Source organism: Microtus oregoni, unplaced genomic scaffold (genome assembly GCF_018167655.1).
Source record: "Microtus oregoni isolate MIOR12 unplaced genomic scaffold, Mior012 000077F_ref0000221, whole genome shotgun sequence".
In the NCBI taxonomy this organism is placed as follows: domain Eukaryota; kingdom Metazoa; phylum Chordata; class Mammalia; order Rodentia; family Cricetidae; genus Microtus; species Microtus oregoni.
The window spans coordinates 6,541,304-6,554,317 of NW_024544029.1; the positions used below are offsets into that span (position 1 = coordinate 6,541,304).

A 13,014-nucleotide genomic window follows, 5' to 3' on the forward strand; every position below is an offset into this window, starting at 1 on the left:
TTTCTTGCCCTTGCTATTGGTCTCTTTGTAGTTTTTCTTTTTGCCCAGGGTGGTCTCCAACTCTTGGGTTCAAGTGATCCTCCTGTCTCAGCTTCCAGGTGGCTTAGGGTCACTGGCGCCAACTAAGAGTTCTAGCAGAGGTACTCTAGATGAAGAAATAGTAGGTGGCCCTGGAGCGGGACTGATCTCAGAGAGTTCCACAGTTTCCTCTAAACCCCTCAAGAGTTTGCTGCGGTGGGCACGGCAGGAGTGGGAAGACAGCTTCAGGAGAGGAAGCCAGCAGTCCAGAGCATTCAGTCCCTCACCGGAGCACACTGCCACCGTGTGGCACTGGAGAGCAACAGCAGTAGCTGCCCTGGCGGAACACTCACAATTCATAGAAACTTTATTAAAGGATAAAAGGGGATGGCTCCCAGTCCAACGGGCAGAGCAACAATAAATAAGGCTAAGGAGGAAGGGGTGAGTGAGGCAGACCGCGGAGGCTGGAGTCACGATGGAGAGTCCTGTGGGACCACAGAACCAACTGGAATGAATTGCTGGAGAAAGAGAGAGACTGGGTCACATTCATTCCCTTACACCTTGGTAAAGGAAGCAAGGCTAGCCCCCCTCCGCTGTCCTGTGGGTTGCTGTGCAGAAGGTTCTGGCTGTAAACAGAAGGCTCACCAGGGCATCTTGCCAATCAAGCAACGTGGCCACAGGGTTGGTGCAGAGCCGGGTGGGTCCAGGAGGCGGGGTTCGGCTAGTGTAGAAGGCACACTCGTCGTCCAGACGCGCCTCATAGAAGCAGTGGATGGCGCTGAGACATGCTTTGAGGCGCTGCCTCAGAGCCAGAGTCCGAGGGGCCAGACTGCTGGGGCCTGAAGGCCATGAGGAATTTAGAGACTCTGGAGTTATATTCTTTCTGGGTGCTGCCCCTTCTCCTCCCCCACGAGCAGGGCCAGCTAGAAACATAGGGCAGGAGAGCTCTTCAGATGCGGGCCAGAGGAAAGAGCACAGCATTGCCCGGCAAGGCAGGGCCCACTCCCAAAGAGACAGAACCTTTTCTTCATACCCTTCCCCAGCCAGTTCCTTACCTGACTGGCCTGTTGGGGACCTCAAAGACTGGAGTGAGTGGATAGGGGGGCTGGCACAGAGTGAGCTTTGTGAAGAGAAGGTCAAGCTGGTGGTTGCTGGAGGCCCCTGACTCCAACATGGCTGTGGGCTGGATGCTGGGTTTCTAGCTTCCAGAGAGTCGGCTGCCGATGGTCCTAGCTCCATCCAAGGGCAGGCCTCAAGGGGTTCAGCCTGTCCTTGGAGATGAGGCAGAAGGGGTCCAGGCAGTACTGGAAGGCAAGGCTCTGGTGGCTCTGGCTCAGCTATCCAGCATGGCACTGGGGGCTCTGGGTCTGTGGTAGAACTAGGCTGAACTACCTTGGTCTCTGCCCCAGGGCAAGGCTGTGGCTCCCCATGCTTTTCTGCACCGTGGGGCTGTGGCTCCCCACACTCTTCTGCAAGATCTGGCTCTGTCACACCAGTGTGTCTTGACAGTCCAAGAAGGGAGGTTCCAGGATTGTGTTCTGGAGCATTCGGAGTTCTAGAAATGTCAGCCAGCAGGGGCTGAAGTTTGGTCATCTCTAGAGCAGAGCCTCCATTAAGAGGGGCACACTTGTCCACTCCCAGTCCCTCTATCTCCTGTTGTAGGAGTTGCTGCAGAAGACTGATGCGCTGTGGTGGAGAGAGAATCCTAGCGTGTCATCACTGTGTCCACAAGGTCTCCCCACACCTCCACTCCCGGCTCCCCATTCCCAGTCTTCTCATGGTGCAGAAGCCACCAAAGGTGCGGTCACTACATCCCTACCTGCATCTTTAGCTCCTGGAGGTTGGGGGTTTCGAAGGGGTGAGGTCCAGAAGTGCTTGCTGCAGGTGGTTTCCCGGATCCCTTCTGCAACATGATGCAACTCTCCTGGTCAAACAACCTTACAGCAATCTGCTCCTGCCACATAGAAGCAAAGGGGGCAGGTGAGGAAGTCAGATTAAGGTGGGAAGACTGTCCGTACCCTCTTGAGGAATGGGTCAAAGCTCTCTGGTGGCTCTAAAAATCAGAGCTGATATTAGCTCTCAAGAAGCTGAGGCAGGAGAATCAAAAGTTTGATGTCCAGCCTGGTCTACAAGAGCTAGTTCCAGGACGACCTCTAAAGCTACAGAGAAACCCTGTCTCGAAAAACCAAAAAAAAAAAAAAAAAAAAAAAAAAGTTTGATGTCCAGATTGTTGAGATATTGATACACACATAAAAGAAATTTCTTCAGAATTTCAGACTAGCAGAAAATAGAGACAGACAGACATTCTAAACATAGGATAGGAAGAGTAGATAGAGAAGCAAGAGGCAAGCAGATTCTTTAGATGGTTCACCTACCTCAAACCACAAGGCTGCCAGCCCTCCAGGCCAGCAGGATAGCACCACATACCTCAGTACAGGAAGTTTTGCCACTTACCCAGGGCAGGGCAGGGTCTTCAGGGGAGGAATGAGGAGAGAGACCACTCCGCCACTGGGTCTGCATCAGACAAGACATATCGCCCATGGGTGAGACAGTCTCCTCTTACTGATCCTACCCTCCCCATCCCCGACAGTACCTGCCCCTCTCCCTCCATAGTCTTGTCTCTTCCCCCCTCTCCCCTGAGACAGGGTTTTTCTGTGTCTTTGGAGCCTGTCCAAGACTGGACATGGAACTAGCTCTTGTAGACCTCGAACTCACAGACATCCACCTGCCTCTGCCTCTGAGTGCCGGGATTAAAGGTGTGCACCACCACCACCTATTTTTAAGACTAGGAAGGGCCAGGTGGTGTGTTCAAGGCCAGCCTAGTCTACAGAGCTAGTTCCAGGACAACTCTGACTCTAACACAAAGAAATCCTGTCATGAAAAAACAAAACAAGGGGCTGGAGAGATGGCTCAGTGGTTAAGAGCATTGCCTGCTCTTCCAAAGGTCCTGAGTTCAATTCCCAGCAACCACATGGTGGCTCACAACCATCTGTAAAGAGGTCTGGCGCCCTCTTCTGGCCTGCAGACATACACACAGACAGAATATTGTATACATAATAAATAAATATTAAAAAAATAAAAAATTAAAAAAAAAACAAACAAAAAAGGAGTCTTAACATTCCCCCCATCCCACACAGTACCTGCCCCTCTCTCTTCCTCCCTAGTCTTGGCCCACATCAGTTGTCTCCTCTGCTCTCTTACCTGCTGAACTCTGGGTAATGACTGGGCGGGTGTGAACCGGGTTTTACGCTGAGTGGTGAACCATTTCAAGGATGAATATGAGGTCTGGGGAGAGACATAGGGGGTGAGCGGGCTTTCTAGCCAGACTCTTCTGCTCCTGCCCAGTCCAAAAGTTGTCTATACAAACCACAACTGAGAGGCCTGAGGAGGGAACACCTGTGTCTCTAAAGGCTGGTGACAAAGGGTGGCACCACATGGCCAGACATGAGTTGGGCTACAGGGCAGAAGAAGGCATCGCATGGGAGTCAGCATTGTCCCGTGGAGGAAAAAAAAAGGCAGGAAGAGTGGCCTTTCTGAATTCACGGCCTGTGTCTTGTTCTCCCCCACTGCAGCAGCTACTCCCTATTTACCCTTTCTCTGCTGGCTTCGATCTCACAGCACTAGATGTATCCTCTTCTCGGGACCTTTGCATCTGCAGCCCTCGGCTAAATAGCTCTATAGTCCTCTCTTTTATCTATACGCTCACATTCTCAACTCCTGGCCTTCACTTAACCTTCATCTTTTCAGTGACAGTGCCCTGGACAAACTACATTTTGTAAAAATAGAGTGATTAGCAACCCCCTTAAAATATTTTTAAAAAATTTAAAAAACATTTATGTGTAGCTGTGTTTGAGTGCCCATGAAAGTCAGAAGAAGGCATCAGATGCCCTGGAATGGGAATTACAAGCAGTTATAAGTTGGCCAATGTGAGTTAAGTTACCAGTCCTAAATATTAATCTATTCCCCCCATCTTGGTGCACAGCCCAGTTGTCCTGGAATCCACTGTGGAACAGCCCAAGCTTTCCTCTAACTTGCAATTCTCCTGCCTCCAGAGAGCTGGGTTAGTCATACCCTACCATGCATGGCTCTAAACTATCAATCTGACACCAACTCCCCTTCCCAAATCTTTTCACTGCCTTAAGTACTTAATTTTAGAGATTATATCACTATCTGACACTTTATATGTATTTTATATTTGTGGGTTTTTTTTTGCTTCCCTCTTCTAGAATATGCATATTCTGAACTTAGGAACATGAATACATTCAAAAGTCAGTTAGTAAATAATTGAAGGAATTTTTTGCTTGTTTGCTTTTTTGAAACAGAGTTTCTCTGTAGCTTTAAAGCCTGTCCTAGAACTCACTCTATAGACTCGGCTGGCCTTGAACTCACAGAGATCTGCCTGTCTCTGCCTCCCGAGTAAAGACACATGCTACCACTGTCCAGCAGGAATTAATATTTTTGGGTGGTAGGTATTAGAAGTGTCTAGGTGGCCTTAGCACTGATTTCTTGGTGACACACATGTATGTCAGTCTGTCACCTCTGTCTCCAGGCTCCAGATACATAATACAGGAAGTCAGATCCACTCTGAAAAGGGTTTGGTCCCAACTCCAACAAACTAAGACCTAATAACATCCTGAGTCCTAGGACTGCCCAACTCTACCCAGTGCATCTCCTGAACATCTCACCCCCATCCATCCCACGAGGATCTCAGCTCACCCTGGTGTGAATTTTTTCTCCAGTTTCTCTTAAGGGCACTCGTTGAGCCAGACCCAGTAGGGCTCGTCCTCCTTCACCTGAACGAGGAGCAGCCTCATGCTCTCCTCTGGGGGGTAAAGAAGCTGGGAGAAGACAGGACATTTTGCTGTAGTATTTAGAACATCAAAGTCTACCATTCAGAATCCTCTGAGAGCCCAATAATATCTTGGCAAATACTGATGTCCTGAGTAGGCTGGAGGTGGCCATGGCTCATAAGGGATTGGGACAGAAATTCAGTTTTGCAGGAAGTTGCAGGGAGAGGGCAGAAGCAGAAACACAATAAAACTAGGCCCCGTCTGACCCAGGTAGGAGGTCTGTCTCCTGTTGTGTGTTTCTGGGATGTGACTGCTAGGCAAGCACTAAACTAGACCTCCATCTTCCTCTGACCCATCTCCCTGCGTCCCTACTTCCTCATCCCACTTCTGCCCCTCAAGGCCTGCTGACTTTTTCCTTGTCTTGTTCCTGGTACCGGAAGTTCACTCATACTTGTTTTCCCCCCTATATCCAGACACACTCACCAGGCTGAATTGGGGTCTTCGGGAGCAATCTGGAGGCCTGGCTCGCTGAAGTCCTGATGACAGTAAGTACAACAGCCTTCCCTGAGTGTCAACCAACGGCTGGGCATTTGGTAAATGTTTATAAACACCATTTCACTGCGTTCTCCCGATAGCCTCTAATGGTACAAACACCCTTGCTTGGCTGATACAGAACTCAGATAGCTAAGGCAAGGTCGCATAACTAGTGGAAGTAAGGGTCAGGAGTGCAACTCAAAACCCATTTATTGTCAGTTTATGTTGTAGCCAAAAGAAACAGCATTTCCCATGTCTATCCCTCTGTTCCTTCATATTAAGGCCTGGCTATGAGAGCCAGACCCCTGTTCCAGGGGCTCACCTAACATGCTTTCCTGGGTTGAAAGGGAATCCACACCCATTCCTTACCTGCTGTTGCCACACGTCTCTCTTCTCAGCTCCTGTAAACTGGGGCGAGTGAAGGGATGAAAGGAAGGTCCCGAAGGTGGATTCTGACCCAGAGCAAGACATGAAACCAGAGTGAGAAGTAGGCCCCAAACTAGACACAAACCCCAACCCACCTCTACCAACAGAACCCGTTTTCATCTTGAGGTACTATCCCAGGGTAAGACCTTTGTTCCAGGAAGAAGTTTCTAGAGAGACCAAGTGTCAGCCCCTCAAAGGTACTCACCAGAGCCTCTGAACTCTGTGGTTTTCCTCGGGGTCCTGATCCCTCCAGTCTTGAGAAGCAGGAAGCCCTGGCAGGTTCCAGCTGATGGATAGGGGTCCTGGGAGCCAGGTATGCCGAAGACCGAGCACTCTGGAATAGAGGCTGTAAGCAGGAGCTCAGAATTCTCCCAGTCCACCCCAGCCTGGCCTCACATCCTTCTCATTACCTGGCCCTTCTGGGTGGTGCCTCCCTTGCTCCCTCGAACTAGTACTCTCTGAGCCAGACTGGACTGGCGCCCCAGTGGACAGCTCTTCACCCCCTCACCTGAAAGGATGGTGGCCAGGGCTGTCGGGTCAGCAACAAACTCTATAGCCCTTAGAGCCTCTGAAAGGGAAAAAACAGAATTAGAAGAAATAGGAATAGAGGAGGCTGAGGCGCAGGGGATCCTAGTAACAGTAAGAAAAAGAAACATATCCAAGCCAGGCTTGGTGTAATTCTAGAATTTAGGCTACCAAGGCAGGAGAACCAGGTGTTCAAGACTAGCCTCCCCAGCATACAGAGCTCAAAGCCAGTCTGAGCTATGTAAGACCTTGAGAGATGGGGAGGAGAACATTCAATTGAACCTAGCTCATCAAATGTTTGAAGAATTTCATGTAAGTCATTACATTAACCAAGGGAGCAAAAGATAAAACAAAGTTTTTGTCATACAGAGGATATCACTGGGGGCTGAAGAGATGGTTCCCAGTACCTACATCAGGTGGCCTGTAACTCCAGCTCTAGGACAATCCAATGCTCTGACCTCCACAGGACCTGCACTCACATACCCACACACATATACAGAATTCAAACTAATCCTTTTCAGGGGCAGTTACGAGTTCTGTCTGCTCTTATGGGAGACATGGGTTTTATTTCCAGCACCTACATGGCGGCTCACAACTGGCTATAACTTCAGCTCTAGGGTACCCAATCCAATGCCTTCTTTTAACCTCCACAGGTGTTGCTGCATTCACACTGACTAAAACAAAATGAAAGCCGGGCGATGGTGGCGCACGCCTTTAATCCCAGCACTCGGGAGGCAGAGGCAGGCGGATCTCTGTGAGTTCGAGACCAGCCTGGTCTACAGAGCTAGTTCCAAGACAGGCTCCAAAACCACAGAGAAACCCTGTCTCGAAAAACCAACAATAAATAAATAAATAAATAAAATTAAATTAAATAAAATGAAAACAAATCTTTTTTTTTTCTTTTTTTTGTTTTTTTTTTTGAGACAGGGTTTCTTTGTGTAGCTTTGGAGCCTGTCTTGGAACTCACTCTTATAGAACAGGCTAGCCTTGAACTCACAGAGATCTGCCTGCCTCTGCCTCCTAAAGTGCAGGGATTAAATGCGGGCGCCACCATGACAGGAAAGAGATGACATTTTGCTGAAGTAAAGGGATGACTTCTTAAAGCAAAGAGCTTGCAGGACAGAGTCTAGAACTCTTAGAGCATGCAAGAAACCAGAGGGTGTGCAAACCCCAAATCCCACTTCACCTTTCCCATTCTCACGGAACCAAATAGGCCATTCCCAAGCTTCCAGCAGGTACCTGTCTGGGGCTGGGATACAAGCCCCACATTTGGTCTCCCAGAGCTAGGCTTGAGTTCCTCCAAAGGGTTCCGGAGCTGAGTGCTCCCCAATCTTTGTGATTTCTCTTTCTGGTGCAAGGTTTTCGATTTGAGGCCAGCTGAATCGATGAGAGGGCTTTGAGTACTGAGCGGTGGCTTCTGACGGGAAGGCGAACAAAAAACTGGGATTCAGCCCTGGGGTGCATTGCTAATGTGAGCTGCCTCCACGTTCTGACTCTCTTCACCCATCAAGCCCCTCTTACCCTTGGATCCTGGTTCTCCTGGTCCAGAGAGCACGACTTGACTGATGAAAACTCTGAGCATCTTTGAGAGAGTATTGGAATCTTGCTAGGGGTGGGAGATACACCTCGGAGGAGGGGATTCTTCATCGTGTGAAGGGTAGTCATGGCGGCTATAATTGAGACGGGAGAAGGGAGACAGGGCTGAGGACCAAAGTACATCAGTTATCAAGGCACGGGGGCCGATATCCTGATTCTTCCACCTTGGTCCCAATCCATGTGCCTAGAGGCCCGCACCGGCAGCAGGGCCGCTTTTCTGGCTGACTCCTCCAGACACCCCAGGCCTGCTATCGCGCCCCGGGACTCCAAACTGCTGTCCTCCCTAGGAACCGCGACAGGATTCATCCCCTCAAAGATCCCGTGCCGCACCTCTCCAGGAGCCCCTAGGGGTCACCTCTACTTTCTCAGTTTTTTCTCCGATTTTCTAGTTTTCTACTGCTGCTGCTGCTGCTGCTGCTGCTGCTGCTGCTGCTGCTGCGTCCCCAGTTTGTAAAATACGCCAAGCTTGTGATTGGCTAGTTCCCTCTGACGCGATCCCGTGACGTCACATCCAGTCATCCAATCCGCAGTCTCCAGAGGCGGGTGCAGAGAAGGACAAGTTGTGGAACTGCTTTCTGACTGGGAAAAAAACTGACCGGGTCCCTCAGCCAATCCGAGAGCGGAGCGCGAGTGTCAGGATTGGGGGGAAAGCCAGGAAGGATGCTGTTCTGATGTCCGGGAAGGCGATTCTGGGCTGCAACGGGCACTATCTTACTCTCGCGAGATCCGGAGTCAGCGGAGGGCAGGTACCCAAGAAGGACCGCGGAATTGTGGGAAGGGATGGCCATCGAGAATCCTATTGACCACGCCGGGAAAGTAGTGCAAGGCCAGGTCTTATCCAAGAAGCAAGGGCACGTCTTGCTGGAGATGAGGAACTGCCCCAACGGGCGAGAGGGCTGGAGGTAACTGAATTGAGCCCAACAAGAACGAGGAGCCAAGACATCATTTGTCCTCTTGGACCTCTCAGCTTTGTGGGGTGTGGCTGGAGCTCTGTTGGGCTGAATTGAAGGGCTCCTCATGGGTGGGGGGTCACCGCACCGTCAGGTTGCCTTTGCCTGGTCTGCAGAGAGAGCGCACCTGCTACTCATTGGCAGACAGGTGTGAGGCTGCAGGATGGAGCACACGCAAAATCTCGCTCTATCCCAGACTGCCCTTGAACTCGCAGCCTCCTGCGAGGATTGCTCGCGCCCTGCATAGACAACAGTTTGAAGTTTGAAGGACGCCAATACACAAGCCAGGAACATAGGCGTTATTCCTTAACTGCTTCCAGACCTCCCCTTCCATACCCAATTTCTTTTCGAACCTGCGGACTTTAAGCATTTTTACAATTCAGCTGCTTAGCCAGACGAAGTAGGGCATGCAGAGGCAGCAGGTCTCTGTGAGTTCCTCTGTCATCAAGTTCATTTGGAAGTATACTCGCTAAAAAAAGAGTATCAGACCAGCCAGTTTTAAAAAATGAAATCCTGAATTAAAAAAAAACCTATCTTTATAGCTGATACATATACCATATGTATATATGTATGAAATAGCTGATATATGTCATGCATATGTGTGTATGTGTATATATACATACACACATATATATTATATAATATATATATATAGTACAATTTCATTACCACCACCTTAGTCTGCCATATTTATGTAGGTAATAATTGCAATTATCTTCCAAATAGTCCCCTTGCCCAACTTCTCTAATCTTCAAGATATATTTTTTTAAATATAAAATAATTTTTTTTTTCAAGATAGGGTTTCTCTGGTTTTGGAGCCTGTCCTGGAACTAGCTCTTGTAGACCAGGCTGGTCTCGAACTCACAGAGATCCGCCTGCCTCTGCCTCCCATGTGCTGGGATTAAAGGCGTGCGCCACCACCGCCCGGTTTATAAAAAAAATTTTATGTAATATATTCTGATAATAGTTTCCTTTCCCTCAGCTCTTCCCAGATCCTCCCCACCCACCCAACTTCATGCCCTTTCCTTCTCTTTAGAAAACAAATAGGCCGGTAGTGGTGTGCTTGGGAGGTAGAGGCAGGCGAATCTCTATGAGTTCAAGGCCAGCCTGCTCTACAGAGAATGGCAGTACCAGGACAGCCAAGGCTACACAGAGAAACCCTGTTGGGGGAAAAAAAAAGGAAAAGAAAAAAGAAAACAAACAGGCAAACAAAATAAACACACCAGAATAAAAAAGGAAAAGCTCAAGAAACACAAAACCCACAAAAACACAAAATTGGAAACCATAATATACAAGCAAAAGACCAGTAAGACAAACAAAACAAAAAACAAAATAAAGCAAAAAAACCCTGCCCAAACAAAGCAATATAATACAAAAAAAAATTCTACAAAAATATCATTGAGTTAGTTTTGTGTTGGTTATCTACTGCTGGGCATAGGGCCCACACTTAAGTGTGGTTAATATACCCAGGGAGACTGCCTTTGGGAAAGTCTTCCTTTGCAAGCAGTTGTCAATTGGAGAAGGCGTCTTACTTAGAGGTTGCAGCCTGTGTCCTCTTCCACCTCCCTGCGACGGGACACAAGCTGGATTGAGCCTGTGCAGGCCTGTGTGTGGTGACGCTCAGTCTCTGAGTTCTTTCCCGCAGAGTCATGGGTCCCCTTTTGCTCTTACAGCCTTTCTGCCTGCTGGTTTTGACTGGTTCCTTTAGCACTGAGCGAAGCCCCCAGCCACTCTGTCCACATGAATCCATTCTTCTTATGGTAGCTAGAGAAATTTTTCCAAAATGCGTTATCTGGTAACGGCTGTGCCTAAGTGATGAGCACATTCAAACCTAACATTTTGTGCCATGCCACTCTGCCCCCTTGCCCTCTGCCTTCTGTGAAGGAGAATCCTTGAAGAGGAGCGGTGTCCACAAAAGCTAATTAAAACATCAGTGACTGAAGCAGTTGGAATGTTAAAGTTCAGAAGCTAATTATGATTTATTTTGGGCCATCTTTAGCCCCCCAAAGAGCCATTTTGTCCCCACCTCTGAGATGAACCTACCATCCCAGCTACAGGTGAAATGTATTAAACTTGTGGAATGTGTTAACAAAACCAGGTTTTCCACCCATCAAAGAGCTAAAAATGCTATCAAAAGCTTCTGAGGCCTGCAGTTGAGATTTACTTACCTGGCTAACACATATTTCTGATGTTTCAAAAACAATGTATTTTTATTTTACTTATTAAGATTTATTTTATTTGTGTGTTTTGCCTGCATATATGTACCACATGCATGTCTGATGCACACAGAAATCAGAAGAAGGCATTAGAGCCCCTGGAACTGGAATTATGAATGATTATAAGCTACTATGTAGGTTCTGGGAATCAAACCCATGGTCCTCTGCAAGTACAAGAAGGGCTCCTAACCACTGAACCCTCTCTCCAGTGGCCACCAATGTATTTTTAAAATGCCTTGAAGGACAGGACGTGGTTATGCACATCTTTAATCTTAGCTCTCTGGATGTAGAGGGCAATAAGTCCCTGTGAGTTTGAGGTCCTCCTTGTTGTCTATATAGTGTTATGCCCAAATCCGTGGGGTCCCCACAAAAGCCAACAAAGGAGACTGAGTCCCATATGTAAAAGTAAAGAGCCTTTATTTTAATCAAATTTGCAAACTCGGTCTCTCCACATGTCCAACGTAATATCTGGAGAGCCTCGAGCTCAATTATAATAGGGTTTTTAGGGCTGGAGAGATGGCTCAGTGATTAAGAGCATTGCCTGCTCTTCCAAAGGTCCTGAGTGCAATCCCTAGCAACCACATGGTGGCTCACAACCATCTTTAATGAGGCCTGGTGCCCTCTTCTGGCCTTCAGGCATAAAGGCAGACAGACTATTGTATACATAATAAATATTTTTATAAAAAGTCTTTATAAAAAAAAATAGGGTTTTTATAGTAGTAGAGGTGGAGGAAAGGGGTCTCTGAGGTTTAGGGTCCCTGATTGGCTGACATTTGTCTAGGGGTGTCCTGTTGAGGTAAGCTGGCAGGTGTCTCTATAGCTCTTGGAATGCCAGGCATTTCCTTTGAATGGTCTGCTCTTGGGTGGGGGCAGGCAATCTCAGTTGTGGTTCCTCTTGCAGGCAGGCGTTGTCTCGGGGTAAACTACTGAGACTCCAGACTCCATTTAAATTCGTCTGTGGCCAGAGTCCCAGGTGACAGTGGAAGTAAGAGCTTCCTTTGGGTGACTTGCCCAGACTTAGCTTATCATGGCTGGCCCCCACATATAGCAAATTCTAGGCCAGCCAAGGCTAAGTAGTAATACCTTGTCTCAAAAAGTGAAATAAAATGCATTAAAAAATACAATGCCTTGATTTGTAACTTTGTCCTGTTGCTGTAAAAACACCATACTTCCTCCTTGGAACAGTGGAATTTGGGGTAACCTAAATCCAGGTTCCTGGCTTATAGTCAGTATAAATTGGAACCAGAACATACTACCTCGTTTCCTCTTTGAGTTTGAGACCTGTGTTTTTGTGTCGACACCAATTCCATGGCCTTATCTAAGTTCTCAGGTCTCCCATACTTCCTCTAGTGCCCCTGGAATGCTTTCTCGCTCTCATTTTGCCTATTTATGCCTCCAAATTAATGTCCATTGTTTCTTCTTCAGGGATACTTTCCTAGAGCCCTTCCACACACAAGTCACCCCAATCTGTGAAAGATATGTTAGTTATCAGCTCTCTAGACCCTCTAAGCTGTCTGGAAAACTGGTTATGTGTTCTCAGAGAAGCATTTATTAACTCGGAGTATGTATGCAGCTGTTAGTAGTTATATATCCTACAGTGAGAATGATTATTAAAATCTGCCATTCCTGATAGAAGGTGGTGAGATGAACCTGTATTTCAGTGGTTCTCACTCTTCCTGATGCTGTAACCCTATAATACGGTCCTCATTTGTAGTGACCCCAACCATAAAATTATTTCGTTGCAACTTCATAACTAATTTTGCTACCCTTATGAATCATAATGTAAATATCTTTTTTTGGTAGCTATTAAACTTTATTTTTTTTATTATTAAAAATTTCCACCTCCTCCCATTTCCCAACCCCTCCCACCGCCCCCCCATGTAAATATCTTTTATGCAGGGTATCTGACAAGTGACCCCCCCAAGGGGTCACAACCAGCATGTTGAGAACTGCTCCCAT

At 47.8% G+C, this 13,014-nt stretch overlaps 1 protein-coding gene across 1 annotated transcript; it reads right to left on the reverse strand.

Moving 5' to 3' along the window:
- Positions 1-389: 389 nt before the first annotated feature.
- Positions 390-7,991, reverse strand: LOC121441485 (trophinin associated protein). The gene is made up of 13 exons (XM_041642702.1): positions 7,815-7,991; positions 7,533-7,710; positions 6,179-6,336; positions 5,974-6,102; positions 5,712-5,794; positions 5,292-5,344; positions 4,735-4,856; positions 3,220-3,303; positions 2,473-2,532; positions 1,838-1,972; positions 1,074-1,704; positions 664-857; positions 390-536 (listed from the first exon to the last, which is right to left on the reverse strand). Exons 1-13 carry the CDS (start codon positions 7,956-7,958, stop codon positions 489-491), a joined length of 2,019 nt encoding a protein of 672 aa, XP_041498636.1. The 5' UTR covers positions 7,959-7,991; the 3' UTR covers positions 390-488.
- Between the last annotated feature and the right edge of the window lie 5,023 nt (positions 7,992-13,014).

What these genes read in the sequence shown, in the direction of transcription:
- LOC121441485 (XM_041642702.1), bottom strand. Translation starts at nt 7,958, where the DNA reads ATGACTACCCTTCACACGATGAAGAATCCCCTCCTCCGAGGTGTATCT. An exon ending in GAGACGTGTGGCAACAGCAG is followed by an intron (nt 5,345 to 5,711) that starts GTAAGGAATGGG and finishes TACTGTCATCAG; the next exon opens with GACTTCAGCGAGCCAGGCCT. An exon ending in TCCAGGAGCTAAAGATGCAG is followed by an intron (nt 1,705 to 1,837) that starts GTAGGGATGTAG and finishes TCTCCACCACAG; the next exon opens with CGCATCAGTCTTCTGCAGCA.